Genomic DNA, 18,947 nt, shown 5'->3' with positions numbered 1-18,947 from the left:
CGCTGCCATCCAAAGTCATTCATTAATATTCTCCAGCTGCTCCCAAATTCCCAAGCCAGCTGCATCTTTCACATCTATTTTTCTCCAATTCCTTCCTCTCTTAGAGTTTTCCTGGTCACACTACAGTGGGGGCTCAGATTTTAGGCATTAAGAGCGCTCTTTCACAGAGGAAGATAATTACAGCTCTACAGACTCTGGGGGAAAATAATTGTCGATAGATTCTCACCAACACTATTTCCCCCTCGGTGAGAACAACAAACGGGTAGAAAAAAAACAACTACGGCACTGACTTGTTGCTTTTCTCAAGTGATCGTTCTTAGCAGGAGGAAAACCACATGAAGCAGAAACCAGAATAAAGGGCCTACATCACGACTGAGGGTGCTTTCTTGACAAGAAATTAAGCATTTTGATTTGAAGGTGTTATCAAGCACGCTGGCTGTTGAAGGCAAGAGCTACGGCGCCAGGACCGCTCCTGATTTCAAGATGAGGATCAAAAGAATACCTCCTTTTGAGTCCAAAATTTTCACTGCAGCTTTTGTCTTTGTGCCAAGAACTGCATTCACAGGGGAGTTCAGAATTACTTCAAAGACCTCATCATCTTCCTCTAATCCGTCATAGGTAATTGCTATATTCCACATCTTAGTTGACATTCCTACAAGAAGTAAACATTTTAATTACTCTTTAATTGCTATTTCAATCACCTAGGTGTCAGAGAAATATATTAATTAACATGTCTACAGCTAGACTGCAGTAGCCCGAGTGAGCTATTGTACTGCTACCAACTCACTGAAGTCCTGCTGTTCTCCCAAATAATATGAAAAGACCACATTTGTTCCTGGACAATGATGATTCCGTTTAAATGCAAACACTGTAACAAAAAAGTAAGCTGCATTATGTGAGGGATGAAAAAAATGGTTATTAGATGAGATCCAAGACTTAATTATTTTCCCAACCTGTCCCTTCTCTTCTTAAGAATAAACAAGTATTGCAATCTTAAAATCTTAATAGTTTAAAAAATCTTAAGCTGTTGATGCAGACAGAAGTGATTATTGGATGGTACTTCATGCTATTCATGCAACCCTTGAAATGATTGATTTCTTAATCATTTCTAAAGACAGCTGCCTGCATCGGCTTCCCCACTTCCTGAGATCTTTCTAGCCCACAAAGGCTTTTTCTGACGATGTAATACTCAGTAGTTTGGTATCCTCCTAGAGAGACTTTATGGGCTGGGGGTTCTAGAAATAGAGCCCTTTTTTCCCCTCTTTCTGGCTGCCTCTATTCATGAAGTTACAATCAAGCTTGGTTCACAGTAACTTTGTGAACTTAATATTATACAAAACAGTTTTGACATTACAAACATATCCCAGCCATCCTGTCACCACCAAGATGGGAAACAAAGCAACCCCAGATACATAAAATATTAAGACTGGAAGGAACTTCTGGGATGATCTCATCCTGACCAGTTTCCATGATGTGGATCATAGGATATCCCCTGAGTTTATTTAGAAGAACAAGTAGTGGCAGGAAGTAAAGGGAATACTTTTTAGTGGAGAAAGAAGGCTCAAGTTTAAGAGGAATGAACACAGTAAACTTATGATTTAACTTTTCTGAGCTAAGTTGGAAAAGCTTACTTTGCCATTTGCTCATTGGCTACTTCAGTGTTTTTACTCCCTTAAGCCCCACATATAATAGAGTTAAACTTTTTCAAAAGTCTTCTCTTAAAAATATAACTTGGCCAGGTGCAGTGGTGAACACCTGTAATCCCAGCACTTTGGGAGGCCAAGGTGGGTTTATCACTTGAGCTCAGGAGTTTGAGACCAGCCTGGCCAACAGACTGAAACCCCATCTTTACAAAATACAGAAACAAAAATTAGGTGGGCGTGGTGGCAAGTGCCTATGATCTCAGCTACTCAGGAGGCTGAGGTGGGAGGATCACTTGAGCCCAGAAGGTCAAGGCTGCAGTGAGCCCAGAATGTGTCACTGCACTCCAGCCTGGGCAACAGCTCCAAAAAACGCCCCTTTTACCTTACAGGTTGCCTTGTACAGACTTATACCTCTCAACTGTCCATCTATACAGTGGCCTCTTTCTTGAAGGTATGCCTCACATAGATCTCATGATCTAATCAGTCTCTTCAATTCTCAACAGAAGCCAATGGAAAGGTGAAGGTATCCACTTCTTCTACTTTTGGCTGGCTGCACTTAGAGGGGAAAAATTAGGTGTATTCAGAATAATTGTATTTTATTAAAAAATAGGCTGACAGCTAGTTTTCAGTGCTGAGTTCTTAAATCAATTACGTTCACAGTCTTTGCAAAAGCAGGTGAAGCATCTAGTATGTATAATAATACCATGCAATTCCCATCTCATGGATGGATAAATCAATACATCAAAATATATATTTTGTAATTATGATATGCTTATCTTTGCATTAGATGCTATGGAGAATGCCAGAGATGTAAAACAAGCCAAGCCCTGATCTAAAGGAACTTAAAATCTTTTGGAGGAGACAGAAGCAAAACTAGAAAAGTCAAATAATTATTGAAAGCTATGTATGTTTAGCTACTAAAAGATACAGAATAGATGGTCGAGCCTATATAAATGTGGGCTTTAGAAGTGAAAGGATTAGGAGGGAAGAAATGGGAAAACAGCATAAGCAAAGACAGGAAGATAGCAAAGTAGAAGTCTTGACTAGGGAAGGGTAAGTGAATTAGCTGGCTGGAATAGAGAGGTTACATGGGTGGACAGGAGGCCATAAGGCTGCAAAGATCATTTGTAGCCAGACTGCAAAGAGCCTTGGACACCTGGCCAGATTCAGACTTTACAACATAGGCAACAGGGAAGGTTCTTGAACAAAGAAGTCACATGCTGAAAGTGGATTAGCAAAATGAACCTGAGAGTGTTATGTGAGAGTATGGAGACCCAGGCAGATAGACAGATAGGCTAGAAGTTTGGAGACCACATAGACAGCTGCTGTAATACAATTGGCATGAAAAGATAAGAGGTGGACAATGAAGAAAGCATTTGAATAATATGATTATTAATATTTGGAGAACTGTTTTAACCCTCAAAGACCATAAAGTTAAGCATTATGTAAATAAAATCCAATACAAAAAATATTTCCAACTCCCAACCAACTCCCTTATTTTAAGGTTAATTTTTAAAAATTATAGTACCCCCAACCAAAACAAACAAACAAACAAAAAACTTAAGGTTTTTGTTGGACCTTACAGGGTAGAAGCAGATGGTTAGGGGTTAGAGAAAATATCTTTTGAGTTTCATTTAAGTGCTTCTGATTTGTTTGTGTGCATTCCAACTTGGTTTCTATGCTTACCAGGTGTGCACAGAGGACTAACTCTTCAGGTTAATGAGATTGGAAGTAAAAACTTTATCATTTTTTCCCTTCCTCTTTCACTTTCAAGGTGCAAAGTATTTGCTAAGTCCCTGAGATATACAAGCATTTTCAGAAGGCTTGGACTGGCTCCCTGTTCCCACAAAACAAAAGGTGCTGAAGAGGAAAGAGAGGTGTCATTTTATGCAGACATATTCCACTTTACAGACTAGGTGAGTTCCTGGATATTTTCCTGTGAAACAGATTTCTGTATTGAAAGACATTTTCTCAATATTTTTTAGTAAATGCCACATTAGAGATCTGTTCCCTTGGAAAACATTTTGACTCTAGGGAATGATGAAGTATTAATTAAGAATGCTGCAAGCTTTTCAATAATGCATATCTTAAAGGAAAACAATCATTTTCTTAGGTGTATTTTTATATCTACTCAAGACTAGTCACAATAGCTGAATGCAAAGTAGTTAAGGTTTGCTTTTGTTTGCTTGGCATTTTTTTTGGTTTGGTAGCATAGTCGCAACTTCAAGGCAAGCTTCCTTCCAGCTCCCACATAAGAGTTCTCAAACCTTATGGCATCCCACTGTCTTTGGTTGTTCACTCTGTTTCTTTACCCAATCATGGAAGCTGCCATTTTAAAAGAAACAAATTGGTTTCCCTTGGTAAAATGGGTTGGTATGGGGACAGGGACACCAGACCTAGAAGAGGCAAGGATTAACAAGACAGGAGTAAATATTTACTGAACCTGTGGACATGGAGAACTTCAAAATTCTCTAAAGCAAGATTTCAGTTTGTAAAACTGCTTCTGGGTTAATAAATTCCAAAACAATGCACAACCAATTGGTTTTTTCTTAATTTATAAGACATGCTTATATTATTTCTTAAATTGTCTAAATAATATCTAAAATCATAAGATTACTTAAAGCCCCCAGAAGTCATTAGTATCTATTCAACACAGCATGTGAGCTCTTCTAGACAAATGGGTATTTATCTTATCCAGTAGAATCTCCAAGAGGTAGATTTCAGAGTCTCTTCTAGTGTGACATATTCTAGTTCCTATCAATCCAAACAGAGCAACTGATGGGCTGCTGGAAACCTACTAGCAGCCAAAATTACTCCTAATCTTGTAACAAACAGACCTCAAATTATGAAGATGACATATGGCAAAGACTCAAGAAATGGAAAAGTTGGAACTGCCTTAACATGAAGTAGGAAGGGACATAGTGCAAATCATCTCACCCTTTCATTGTAGAGATTGTAGGGTTGGCCACAAGAGCCTGTACCAGTGTGGGAGTAAATGGCACATAAATAACAGGAATCTTTCCCATATATAACAGGATCTCTTCCCACAAAAGAAGGTCAGCCAGAGGAACCAGCTTATCTGAGTTAGAATGTTAAATATCACAGGAAGGAGGCCAAAAACAAAATACAGATTTTTGCATGTCAAAGTGAAGGTTCACTGTTATAGGTTGAATTGCGTTTCTGAAAAATCAAGTCCTCACTCCCAGTACCTCTGAATGTGACCTATTTGGAACTAGGGTAATTACAGGTGTAATTAGTTAACGTGAGGTCATACTGGAATAAGGTGTGCTCCTTATCCATTACGACTGGTGTTGTATAAAAAGGGGGACTTGGCTGGGCGCAGTGGCTCATGCCTGTAATCCCAGCACTTTGGGAGGCTGAGGCAGGCAGAGCACGAGCTCAGGAGTTTGAGACCAGTCTGGCCAATATGGTGAAACCCCATCTCTACTAAAAATACAAAAAAATTAGCCAGGTGTGGTGGTGTGCGCCTGTAGTCCCAGCTACTCAGGAGGCCAGGGCAGGAGAATTGCTTGAACCCAGGAGGCGGAGGTTGCAGTGAGCTGAGATCGCGCCACTGCACTCCAGCCTGGGTGAGCTGACTCCATCTCAAAACAGAAGAAAAGGGCATGGGAGGGGGCACTTTAGAACACAGACATGCACACAAGGAGAACACTATGAAGATGAAAGCAGAGATGGGGGTGATGCAGCAGACACTAAGAATGCCAAAGTTTGCCACCCAGCCACCAGAAGCATGGAAGAGAGGCCGGAAATTCATTCAGAAGTAATCCCTCATGCTGACACCTTGATCTTGGACCTCTAGCCTCCAGAACTGAGACACTCGATGTCTCTGTTTCAAGCTACCCCGTGTTTGATGCCATGTTATGACAGCCTTAGGAAACTAACACAGTCCTCAAGCATCATGCTACTTGCAGTGAACTGCAGAAAGCCATTTTTCTGTGTTTGATGTTAAGATAGGCAATTTTGAGGTGGTGCTGGTACTTAGGCCATTTTCTTTTGCCTTTGCTCAACCCTTTATGAGTTAGTGGCAGATGATGTCAATAGTTTACACTTAGAGGAGTGTTCTCAGTGTGCAGAATATCTCCTTGGCAGGAAAGCACAAAGCCACAGTCCTGTCTGTTTCTCCAGGCCCGTTGTATTTGCTGCTCCCAAGCCCCTACATTTGACTCAGATCCATCTCAAACCCCAGGGAAATAGAGAGTGACATTCAGTGAGTGAGGCAGAGCTACTTGTCCCATCCACAGAAGCCAGGGAAAGATGGCGGGGCTCCAGCCTCAGCTTTAGGCACAGTTCCCCAAAGGTGTGTTTGTGCTTTTGTGTTAGTCCTTCATCCTGGAGTTTTCTTCTTCATCTAAATGCTAAAATACTGCCTCCCCTGGGAAATCTTCCAAGACTTCTCTTAGCCCAAATAACAGCTCATGTTTTGGGTTCCAGTGCACACTATCAGAGAGTATTTTCTTGTCTGTGTTTCTCACACAATGGCACACCCTTGAGAGCAAGTACCAGCTTTTTTTATTTCCACTTGCACCTAGCAAAATTTTTCCACAAATTTAAAACAAGTGCTACTTAACTAAATAATAATTTCCCCTGGAATCTCCTAATATCAACCTATTCCATGAGGGATCATTTAGAAATGCCCTTTAGAAATCCATATAAACATAACATTCTTAAAAATTTCATAAAAAATCTGAGGCAATTAAACTAGAACAACTTTGTATTAGAACTTCAAATAATTTCTAAATGATCGTATTTTTTTCTGGATTGTGTTGGATGTTTGCTTTGATATCTCATATTTATTATAATCTTTCTTCTCATTTGAAATCAAAATTCACTTGTTATAAAAAAAAAAAAATAAGGGCAAAACCTCAAATCCAAACACAGCTCTTTTAGAGTGGGGTGGTATGGCTCCCTGAGGAGTTTTTAGTTGGCCAAAGTTGTGTAATATTCTGTCTTCTCTACAATCTCCAGACATGCCTACAAAAATAAAAAACAAACAAACAAAAAAAGCACACACACATAAAACAAACTGCAGACACAAAATGTACCTGGGTCAAACTGAATCAGTTTAGATGGAGTCACGGTGAAATCTTTTCCAACTGCAGCTGACACTTGGTTGACCTTAGGAGGGAAAAAAAAATCTTTTAAAAATAAAGATAAATATTCTACAATAGAGAAACAGCTATTCTCCCTCACACTAGACTAAACTCATGCTCTTAAATCTGTTTTAATATTAAGTAGGGCTTTTAAAAAATTATATAAGCCATTTGGGATCCAGGCAACATGGATTTTCCTTAAAGTTGACTTTTTCTTAGGCTAATACCAATGGAAAGGAAAGCTTTTGTTTTGTTTGCTTTTTCCTTTATAAATGATTTAGTTATTGAAGAAAGGGACATGAATTTTAAACTATATTTTTGTCTTTGTTGCAAGCACAATTTTATTACCTTCCTTCTACCCCAATTTGGTTTTAAAATAGTCCCTCAAAAGAAAAGGAGGGAGAAAATTGAAGAGGAGAAGAAAAAGCAGGTACTCCTGACAACCCGTGTGATGATCTGTCAGCTAGCTTGGAGGTATCCTGCAAGCTCCAGGGCACTGAAAGCCTTTAGACTAGATTAACTCAAACACATCTGGTTCCTTTTCCTGTCTGGATGAAACCGTCACTCTTCACAAACATGAAGGAGAGTTTTGTGGGACTGGCAGACCTGGTGAACAGCCAGACAAAGGAGATCCACACCCCAAACCAAGGACTTTCAAGGACCCCATCAAGTAGGTGTTTTAAAACAAACATACAAACAAACAAAAATGCCCTAGTCTAAGGAGACTATTGATACACCCCTGCTTCTCAGCTTCTGAAGTCATAGCCTTGAATTCCAACCAAAGGGTGCCCAAACACATGTTAAGAAGTGTCCTTGGGCTGGCACAGTGGCTCATGCCTGTAATCTCAGCACTCTGGGAGGCTGAGGGGGGTGGATCACCTGAGGTCAGGAGTTCAAGATCAGCCTGGCCAACATGGTAAAACCCCGTCTCTACCAAAAACAACAAAAATTGGCCAGGCGTAATCCCAGCTACTGGGGAGGCTGAGGCAGGAGAATAGCTTGATGTGGGGGTTGCAGTGAGCTGAGATGGTGCCATTGCACTCCAGCCCGGTGACAGAGTGAGATTCCATCTAAAAAAAAAAAAAGTGTCTATGTCTTTGACTGATTGGAAAATAAGTCATCAAATGAGAATCCTGTGCAAGCATAACAGACTGCTGTTACTTGTGCAAATTTTTTAGATGTTTAAGATGGTCAGGAATGTGGGATATTTCTGTACCTTCTTACAAAAGAATGAAGTGCACAATGAAAAGCTGAAAAATTCCTACTTCTATAGCCTCAGACGATATGTCCATTTCAAATCAAAGGCCCCCTCACATATTAATTGGTTAGCAGTGGAAACATTTTGCTGGAAAAGGGTATTAATTCCTAAGCTTCCATTTGCTCTTTGTCGACAATGCCAAGGCTCCTCTGGAATCACCTTTCATTGTGAAAAGGCAGCCCATTGTACACCTGTATCCACCATATGCTGAAAGTTGCATTTCCCTGCATGGTTCTTGCACGTGCAATTACCTAGTATTTACTACCACTGAGTTTACAGAATCCTATGTGGGAAAAGAAATGGTCTGAGGCAAGGTGGTGGAGAAATCAGTCAGGTGAAGGTGCACAATTCAAACCAGGGCAATCCACACAGGGTGAAAGTACCATCTTGTTCCCTGTTCCCAGTCAAGCAGCCAAGCTTTAGTGTAAGACTGGAGGTTGTGCTCAGGGTAGAGTTGTCCTGAAAGACTCTGGGACTGTGCTTGATGAAGGCCTGCACACTCAGCTGGCAGGTTCGTTGTGCACTTTCAGCATAAATAAGCATAAGGTTCCATGTAACACCATGCCTGTTCTTTCTACCTGGCAAGGTGAATGGTGGCGTGGCCCAAAACTCCAGCCTAGAGCATATGGTGCTTTCTATGGAGGACTGGAGGATTATTAGAAAACCATCCAGGCAGATTCTTCCTTATTCTATAAGCAATCTTCTGGAAAACTATAGGGCATGCCAAGTTTTCTCCTGTCTTAATAACAAAAAAGTAACCAATAGATCTAGGAAAAAGAACCTGTGTCCACTGGAAAGATAAATACTGAGCCTGGATATGGTCAAATTTATGTTCGCAGGCTTCTGAGGGTGACTTGAATTCATTATTAAATTGAGACTTAACAGAAATGGCCTTTTCCCCAGAAGCTAATACCAATGTCTTTTTCATCAGATGANAAAAACAAATACCAGCTTTCAAAATCAAAAATGGATTTTAAAAATTAATATCTCAGCCAGGCATGGTGGCTCACACCTGTAATCCCAGCACTTTGGGAGGCCAAAGTGGATGGATTGCCTGAGGTCAGGAGTTAGAGACCAGCTTGGCCAACATGGTGAAACCCCATCTCTACTAAAAATACAAAAATTAGCAGGGCGTGGTGGCAGGTGCCTCCAATCCCAGCTACTCAGGAGCCTGCGGCAGGAAAATCACTTGACCCTGGGAGGTGGAGGTTGCTGTGAGCCAAGATTGCACCATTGCACTCCAACCTGGGCAACAAGAGAGAGACTTTGTCTCAAAATAATAATAATAATAATAATAATTCTTGTGCTAGCTTCAGCAACACATACACTAAAAAATCATATCTCAGAATTTATGAACCTAGATGATGGATGGAGGGACAAGGAGGTTTCGTGGTTAGACTCTTTAGAATAGTGGGATCTCCCTACGATTTGAAATTTCCTTGGTCACTCTGAATTTTTCTAAAAAAATATAATGAAAGACACCAACCAGCAACATAAGTTTTAGCTTGATAATTTACACTTCAGAGTCATTACCTTTATACCCACAAAGGCCGAGTCCATGGAATATCCCCTTCTGATAATTTCCAGGGGCAACACACCCACATTCTCACAGACTTCATATTCGGTCTGTGACCATTCAATATGAGACCACTTCAGTTCCAAACTGTGCATGAAAGGAAAAGATAAATCATTAGAATGCATAGTATATGCTTGTAGGGATTCTCCACTGAGCAGACTGAGTGGAAAAAGATGGTTGATCAACCTACACCAGTGATGGAAATTCCTTACACTTATTTGATACATTTTAGTTCACAAAGAATTCATACTAACGTTATCTCATTTGATCCTTACAACAACCCTGTAAGGTAGACAGAGCAAGGATTAGAATTCCATTTTACAAATGAAGAATCTAGGGTTAAAAGGCTGCTGAAGGTCCCACAGATATTTACAACTAAAAGGGGACTCAATCTTGAATGTTTCGAAGGGAAAGGAACCAGCAGTTGTTAAGTTCAAGGAGACATTCCTTTTTGGAAAAGACACTGATACGAAGTCTTCTATCTTATCATTTAGATAAGGATAATTGGTACAACAAGAACAATTCCGGACAGAGATCTTCTCTGAACTTGGGTTCAGTTTAATAACAAAATATTCTTGAGGATGTGCTTAGGAATTAAGTGTTTCATAAGTGTTATTTGTTTCTCTTTCTGTGCATTAAAAAGGACTCTACTGGTATGAGGCTTGGATGCAACTATACAACTAAATAAACCTGATAAATAGAGGATAGTCTTTTTTTCTACAATATATTTAGTGAGTCCAACATTTGGTGGAAATTGTCTTCTTTAATCTTCATCTAGAGAGGAACTTTTTTTTTCAAAAACAAACAAACAAACAAACAAGACTCAGAGAGGTTAACCAACTAACTTAAAGGCAAAAAGTCATGACAAAGCTAATAGCAGAGATGAAATCCAAGCATAAATCTAATGCCAAATCTTCCGTCCATCCTCTACCATTTCTCTCCCCAATTGAAGTTCTTTGTGACTGTTTTGTGAGCTCAAGCAGAGCAATACAGTTTTATCTTTACCCAGAAACATTTTGCTTTTTGAGGTCTTGGCTTTTTTTTTTTTTTTTTTGCCATCTGTAACCTTACTATAGAGCAGGATAAAAGACACAAGAAACCTTCACCGTGATTGTTAACTGCACCTCCATTGTTTTCGTTTTATTCAGTTGCCTTTTATTCTAAATGTACAAAATCCTCAGTGGTTGCCTTACTTGTACTTCCCAAACTTTTAGTCACATTCAGACTCTTTCCTCTCAACTTTTAAGTTTATTTATTATAATTTCTTTCTTTTTTTGTGGAACTAGAAATTCTGGGTGCTACCATATGGAACATGGGTTCACACATCTAACACACTCTCCAGGCATTCCTGGGGCCATTCATATTAGTGAGGAAGTCTGTCTTCAAATAACCACTGTGTCCACACTGATCATGTGTCAAAATCACGTTCTATGGATTAAGCTCACCAGCCAGATAAACTCAACAGCATAGGTTCATAGCTGAGCATCATGGGCCCGGGGGCAAGGGTAGGGTGAGACCATGGAATTATCACAGGGGCTCATGAATCTATATAAACATACATGTTTATTCAATCAGATTTAAAATTTATTGCCTCTGAGTTTATTGCTACTTTATATTAACAAAATTTTAAACATGAAAACAGGATCCTAATCTCAAAAAATATTGGAAACTTCATGGGTCTCGGATGCAACTGAATTCAGATCTGGCATGAAACAGAAATAAATGATTGCAGTAATACCTCTTTTTCACAATTTGCTTTCTGAAGGTTTCAGTTACTTGTGGTCAACTGTGGTCTGAAAATATTAAGTGAAAAATCCCAGAAACAAATAATTCATAAGTTTTAAACATCATGCTGTTCTGAGTTCTGTGTGATGAAAAATCACATCATCCCCTGCTGTTCCACCTGGTGCAAGAATCATGCCTTTGTCCAGCACAGCCACACAGAAGATGCTACTTGCCCATTAGTCACTCCAAAGCTGGCTTGGTTATCAGACTGACTGCCATAGTGTCACAGTGCTTGTGTTAAGTCCCTCTAATTTTCTGTAATCATGGCCCCAAAGTGCAAGAGTAGTGATGCTGGCATCCCATGACAGTTGCTCTATTTTATTATTGGTTATTGGGATGAATCTCTTACTGTGTCTAGCTTGCACATTAAACTTTATCATAGCAACGTATGTGCAGTATAGGAAAAAGCATAGTGTACATAGGGTTCAATACTATTTGCACTTTCAGACATCCACTGGAGGTCTTAGAACATATCTCCAACAGATAGGAGGGATTAGTGTGTGCTTAACGAATTACAAGATAACAAACAACAAGGATATCATAAATGCCAATAGAAATATGTTGCAAAGAATCCCAAAAAGATCCAGGTAAATGAGAAAGAAAAAAAAAGTCAGCAAGATGGATTAGAGGAAAAGAGAGAAAGATGAAACGGGAAGGAAAGGAGGGCAGTGGGAAAGGATGAAACAAATACATTTGCATGGATTTCAGCTATCAGTAGGGTTCAAATGAGTTTCAATGTCCAATTATTCTGAGAATTCATCCATCGCTAATGCTAACCATGACAAGTAAAATTCTATCAATGCCATTCTGTAGCTCCTGGTGACCTCAAGGCAAAAAGCTAAATGCAATTTGATTTCTGATCTAGATCCAGAAGGGAACCATTCATTTATGTTCACAGGCTTCTGAGGGTGACTTGAATTCATTATTAAATTGAGACTTAACAGAAATGGCCTTTTCCCCAGAAGCTAATACCAATGTCTTTTTCATCAGATGAGAGGTGGCGGGGGGCAGAGTCTTTACAGCTCATTCTCCATCATTAGTGTGTACAAGTGTTTCATGCTCCCATTCTCTTGAAGCGCCGTTATAATGACTCCTGAAAAAAAAATTCTTCAATTCTAGAAGCATAGGTTGTGCTTCATGGGTCACATCAATGAAAAGAAATAGCAAGTTGACTGATCTAGAAGTGGCTACCTGAAAATTCTTTATATTTCAGGGTGCCTGTATTAGTATATGCTCTCCTAATTTTGTATGGCTTGGACAACTCTTAAGATAGATGGGTTTAAGCTGCCTATTTGCCTCATCAACTGAGCGCATGGGAAGTCACTGAGGTGCATACTAAGAGAAAGCCTCTTGGAACTGAAATTTGCTCTGGGTACCCCACAGAACGTCTTGCATACAATGTCTCTTTCTAAAGCAGAGTTCAGCCCAAGTTCACAAAGTTGAATATAGCTCTCTGTGAAATAAAACCTCAAAGTTTAAAGAGTTTATAAAAACAAATACCAGCTTTCAAAATCAAAAATGGATTTTAAAAATTAATATCTCAGCCAGGCATGGTGGCTCACACCTGTAATCCCAGCACTTTGGGAGGCCAAAGTGGATGGATTGCCTGAGGTCAGGAGTTAGAGACCAGCTTGGCCAACATGGTGAAACCCCATCTCTACTAAAAATACAAAAATTAGCAGGGCGTGGTGGCAGGTGCCTCCAATCCCAGCTACTCAGGAGCCTGCGGCAGGAAAATCACTTGACCCTGGGAGGTGGAGGTTGCTGTGAGCCAAGATTGCACCATTGCACTCCAACCTGGGCAACAAGAGAGAGACTTTGTCTCAAAATAATAATAATAATAATAATAATTCTTGTGCTAGCTTCAGCAACACATACACTAAAAAATCATATCTCAGAATTTATGAACCTAGATGATGGATGGAGGGACAAGGAGGTTTTGTGGTTAGACTCTTTAGAATAGTGGGATCTCCCTACAATTTGAAATTTCCTTGGTCACTCTGAATTTTTCTAAAAAAATATAATGAAAGACACCAACCAGCAACATAAGTTTTAGCTTGATAATTTACACTTCAGAGTCATTACCTTTATACCCACAAAGGCCGAGTCCATGGAATATCCCCTTCTGATAATTTCCAGGGGCAACACACCCACATTCTCACAGACTTCATATTCGGTCTGTGACCATTCAATATGAGGGCTGTTCAGCTTCAAGGTACAAAGGGTCTTAGTGTTTGGGAATGTGCATGCATTTCCCTGACGCACCATTTGAATGCTGCATAATGCTTACAGGTCAAGGTTGTCATTACACAATGCTCTATTTTATTTTCTTAAGACTATTCACTACAAATAATAAAGAGTTATTGAAAAGCCATGAAATTTAAGCCAGGCCATATATTTTTGAGAAAAAATGTCTAAATAGCAAAGCACCTGCATATCTACAGAATACGTACAATATATGTTTTGAATGTGATTTTTTTTTCTGCTTTTTGCAGTACTATATTTGAGAAGATCTTTCTATGCTGAGACTGTGATTGCTTAAACTGTGTACAAACACCTGGAAGAAAAATAAGAGATGTAGTCAATCATTTGGGAATTTTCCCTGCAAGAAGCTACACAGCTATATGCCTGGCATCATGTAAATGTCCAAATCCAGGAGCCCATGAAAGAGATTTGTAAAGTTCTAGACGTGTAGGTGTCATGTAGATAAAGATTGGTTCATATCTTCCTATTTTAACAAAGCTTTCAATTTCCTATCACCTGTCATTCTATGGTCAGAACTGTATGCCATGGACACACTTTATATGTAACCCATATGGCAATCACTTCAAGTCATTTAGCAGGAGGGGAAAACTCCTTAAGCCTCTAATTCAGGCTTTCCCAACCATTTTGGACCAGACAATTCTTTGTTGCAGGAGGCCATCCTGTGTGGGAATGATGTTTAACAGCATCCCTGTCCTCCTCACATTAGATGTAGTAGCACCACTTCCCTCTAGTCACGACAACCAAACATGTTTCTGGACCTTGACAAATGCTCCTTGGGAGAAAAGTCACCCCAACTCGAGAATGTCTTCCATATGTGGTTTTAATGTGTTTGTCACAATAGAAAAAGCTGGTTCACTGGGAGACAGAGGTTGCAGTGAGCCGAGATCACACCACTGCACTCCAGCCCGGGCAGCAGAGCAAGACTCCATCTCAAAAAAAAAAAAAAAAAAAAAAGAAAAAAGAAAAGGAAAGAAAAGAAAGCAAGCAAAAACTGGTTCAATGTGAAGCTACATTCGGATCCCTGAAAACCACTGCTGTTAGTGGAAGACATGGCATGAACACTGGAAATACAATTGGATTTGAACTTGTGAGGCTTCAGGTCCCTCTGTTACTCACCAGCTCTAAGCAGTCAGGTAAAAGAATGTTGTTTAAACACCCAGTTTAAAACCACAATCTCTTTCCCAAACACAGCACTTCTAATCCCCTTCTCCTGACCAAGTTTTTCATTTTTCCAAAGCATGTACCACGTACAACAAGCATACTATCATATTGATTTAGATCCTATGTATGCTCCAAGGAAGCACAGGTCTTTGGTTCATTGTGGTAACCCAGGTGTCTTGTAGAGTGTCTAAAACATGGTGAGTGCTCAATAAATGTTTGTTAACTGAATGAATGAGTCTTGTTTATCCCACTGTTTCCTGAGCTAAGTTGACCATTGATATGGTTCGGCTGTGTCCTCACATCTTGAATTGTACTCCCATAATTCCCACATGTTGTGGGAGGGACCCGGTGGGAGATAACTGAATCATGGGGGCGGTTTCCCCCATACTGTTCTCATTGTAGTGAATAAGTCTCACGAGATCTGATGATTTTATAAGGGGTTTCCCTTTTTACTTGGCTCTCTCATTCTCTCTTGCCTGCCACCATGTAAGCTTGCCTTTTGCCTTCTCCCATGCTTGTGAGTCCTCCCAAACACGTGAAACTATGAGTTCATTAAACCTCTTTTTCTTTACAAATTACCCAGTGTCAGGTATGTCTTTATTAGAGTGTGAAAACAGACTAATACAACCATCGAAAATATTTTCCTCCCCAACCTTACTAACATCATCTTTCATACACTTGGAAAAAAATGCTAGGCTAGATGATTCTCACATGTTCTCTCTAGCCCTGACTTGCTCTGAATTCTTTGACTATTGTTAGGCTTTATTAGCATAGAGAGAAAGATGGCATTGATAAATGAGCATTCTAACATAATTCATAATTTCTTAAAACATATGTATGCTATTTTCTAAGGCATGCATGTAATTCTTAACATTCAGCATTTTCTGGAGATGTATTAATTGCCACAACTGTGAAGAGGATGATGCTACCCTTCAGCTGATAGAGGCCTGGGGTGCTGCTGAATGTTCCGCAGTGCCCAGGAGACTCCCCTGTAACACCAAATGATCTGTCCCAAAATATCTACAGTGCCAACGTTGAGATACCCTGTCCTGGAGTAATAAATATGTTCTTTCTGATATTTTATTTTCTAGCTATTTGATTCACTTATGAAGAAACAATAAGCTGAAAGAAATACCTGGATTTAAATCACCAGTTTGGGAACTGGGGCATTAATCCAGGTTAACAAGAGTCTATGAAAAAGATATTTAGACTCTATGCCTCAGTTTCCTTGCTTCCAATAATAATGTAATTATTATACGTCACAAAGTGCAATAATGATAAGTCTGTACTTCAAAGGGGTTAAGTGAACCTTCATGAATTCTCATTAAGTATTTTGAGCTTCTCAGCAAAAGGTTTACAGAAGCTAAAATTGTGATTAAATTACTATCCTTATAACTATATCTTCATTTATAATCAAGTAGCATGTGACAAGAATTCCTGAAAATGTTAAAAAATATTTTTTCAAGTATCCAATCTAAGACTTATAAATTCAAAGATGATGCTATTAAACTCCATAATCGAATGCTATGAACACCTGTGTTTTCATTTTTCTCTTTTTCTCTTGATAATGGGGAAATAGGGTTTAGCCAAGAGGCCACATAGTGAGTACCCAAAACAAGTGCTTTGGAATCAAGCACACCTTGTAACCACTGATTAGTGTGTGATTACGGTCAGTTAGTCTCTCTGGGCCTCAGTTTTCATTATCTTAAAATTGAGGAGAATTACACTCATGTCAAATGATTAAAATTAAAATTACTTAATATGTATAAAGCACCTGTACACAGTGGGTGCTTAATAAGTGCTATTTTCCTTCCTTTCCTCTGTGCTTTCCTAAGATCTAGTCTGAAGACAAAAACCTTAACTCCTGGCTTGCAGGTAATGTGGAGGTATTAGCTAGCCAATAGTTTCAACCTCTTCGCCTAGCAGGTGTTTCATAAAAACTGCTAAACATCGCAAAGTTTGCCTGATGGAAATTCCTTTTATTCTTCCGTCCCTTCTCTTTTAAAGCCAAAAATGGACAATAGAACAGTTAGAATGTGCGTTGCCAGAGGTGGGGGAAGAACCAGAGTGCAGAACTGGAGAAACAGTCACTGAGTTATCAAGGACTTTTGCATTCAACATGGCTTTTGAAGTTCACTCTTCTCCAGTGGGCACAAGAAAGAGGTCCACATGGAAGTTGTATTAGGAAAACAACCTTGACAGAAGTTGGCCACATTCTGTGGTCCACAGAAGTGCTTTTCATGAATGATGTGGGTCCTGTGTAACTTAGTTTCGGGCTTCTGCAGATCATCTTGGAGATTCAACTTAGACTAGAAAACATGCATGAGCTTGTGAGGGGTGCGGCCAAGGGGTGAGGCAAAAAGATGAGTACTCAGGTCGGGAGGTCAGGGCTCACCCTCCAGTGACTTCAGGATATTTACTTAAAAGCCTTGAGCTTTATTTCCTTATTCCAGAGGATTGTGTTTTGCAGATAAAATTAGACGACTCATGAAAACACCTACATTTCAGTGCCTGAAATGTAGGCACTTAGCTAAATCTAAATCGTTATGCAAATTTCCATGGATATCAGCATTATAAAATAATTTCTATTTACAATAAAGTGACTTCCAGATGTATTCCATGAAAAACTTGTTCCCTGAGCTATCCTGCCTGTGTGTGGGGTGATGGGTCGAGAGAGGCAATTCTACAGCCCAGCTGGGTTGAGATTTGCTGCCTAGGCTTCCTTTCTGAGAGATTCCCAATCCACACGCACATCTCAATGACTCTAGGATGTGATGCAATTAAACAAGCACGCAAGCTACCTAGCTGGCAATAACTTGATGAATCTCACGAAACAAGCATTTCCAAATGCCTTTTACAGTGCAGCATCTAGTCTTCCTTCAGGACTGATAGTCCATAGGAATCCTGCAATAGCCAAAACTGACCAACAGTCAAGATTCTCAGTTTCCCACTGAACATGGGTCCTTCCCGTGCTCTAAAACAGGCCCATTTCTGTTCCAGACGGCACCCTGCAGTCCCTCTAGCTTTATCACAGAGGTTTCACCCCTTCAGATATGACGAATATGAATCTATTAATCTTGTCTAAGCCAAAGAACAACACAAAGTTCTACAGCATTTAGCTCATTGATTAACATGCATATTGATTGTTCACTTTGTGATTCATCCCAGGATCAATTTCTAATTAGAGGCAGGCTTTCTAATCCACCAAATGTTTCTGGGATACTTCTTCAATCAATTATTGTACCCACATGAATTAACTACAATAGTAATCACCACCACAAGTTGCATTTGTTAAGGACTTTAAATACACAAGATGCTTTCATATACATTACACATCTCATTTGTTTTTCTAAACAAATTGTAGTATCGCTTCCATTTTACAGAAGAGATAACTAAGTCTTGAACAGTCACTAGATGAAGGGCAGAGACAAAGCTTAAACCTTGTCCTCTAGCTCCAAGTTCAGTGGTTTATTATCTATAGTATAAATTCTAGTATGTTAGATATGAAATGCACGCTAATATAGAGGTCTATAATTTACATTTTTTAAAAATCCCACTGAACTTTAAGGTCCTATATGAGTCAGTATTCCTTCTTTCTTGCTTGGGTGGCCAATGTCTGAAGAGAAAGAAGACAAGCCTGCTGTTCCATTCCCTTCAGCCCAGATTAGCACAGTCCTTAAAATGGGCAAAAAGTTTTTTAGTGTGCTGAGAAAAATCATGCACTCTAAGGCTGCATTTCTGCTAGAAAAGTCACTTTCTAGCTCTGCCCTCAGTTTTCTCATCTGTAAATTTCAGATTATGATGGTACCTGACTCATAGGTGGTTGTAATGATTAAATGAATAGCAAACACCAATTACATGGCAAATGACTGTAATTTATATTGTACTTGTAACTACATTCTAGCTGGCTGTCTTGGGAAGATGAACCACTATTCATAACCTTGCTTCTTACTGGAAAATTGTGCATCTAGTTCCAAAAACATCTGCTTACAAATGGGGTTGAGGACAACTATACCGTTCAAAAATGACGATGATAAATGCTGAGTAATTTTACCCCCCACCCCTTATAAAGAAAATAGCCTAATATATGTCAGAATCAAATAAAACTTCTCTCTGTATTACCCCTTGGTAGGCATACACCACAGCAT

At 39.5% G+C, this 18,947-nt stretch overlaps 1 protein-coding gene across 13 annotated transcripts in view; it reads right to left on the bottom strand.

Annotated features, from left to right (window-relative positions):
- The window catches only part of FREM1 (FRAS1 related extracellular matrix 1), a 178,862-nt gene that overhangs the window by 15,429 nt on the left and 144,486 nt on the right, over positions 1 to 18,947 (bottom strand). For all 13 annotated transcript variants that reach the window (XM_017867169.1, XM_017867168.1, XM_017867166.1 and 10 more), the window contains 3 exons: positions 9,546 to 9,675; positions 6,707 to 6,779; positions 503 to 652 (listed from right to left, as the gene is read on the bottom strand). In XM_017867169.1, coding sequence (XP_017722658.1) covers positions 503 to 652; positions 6,707 to 6,779; positions 9,546 to 9,675 — 353 coding nt within the window. The remainder of the gene's footprint in view (positions 1 to 502; positions 653 to 6,706; positions 6,780 to 9,545; positions 9,676 to 18,947) is intronic.

Source organism: Rhinopithecus bieti, unplaced genomic scaffold (genome assembly GCF_001698545.2).
Source record: "Rhinopithecus bieti isolate Rb0 unplaced genomic scaffold, ASM169854v2 scaffold_3067, whole genome shotgun sequence".
Lineage (NCBI taxonomy): Eukaryota > Metazoa > Chordata > Mammalia > Primates > Cercopithecidae > Rhinopithecus > Rhinopithecus bieti.
The sequence above is the reverse complement of the archived record's forward strand: the minus strand, read 5'-3'. Positions and strand labels throughout refer to the sequence as shown.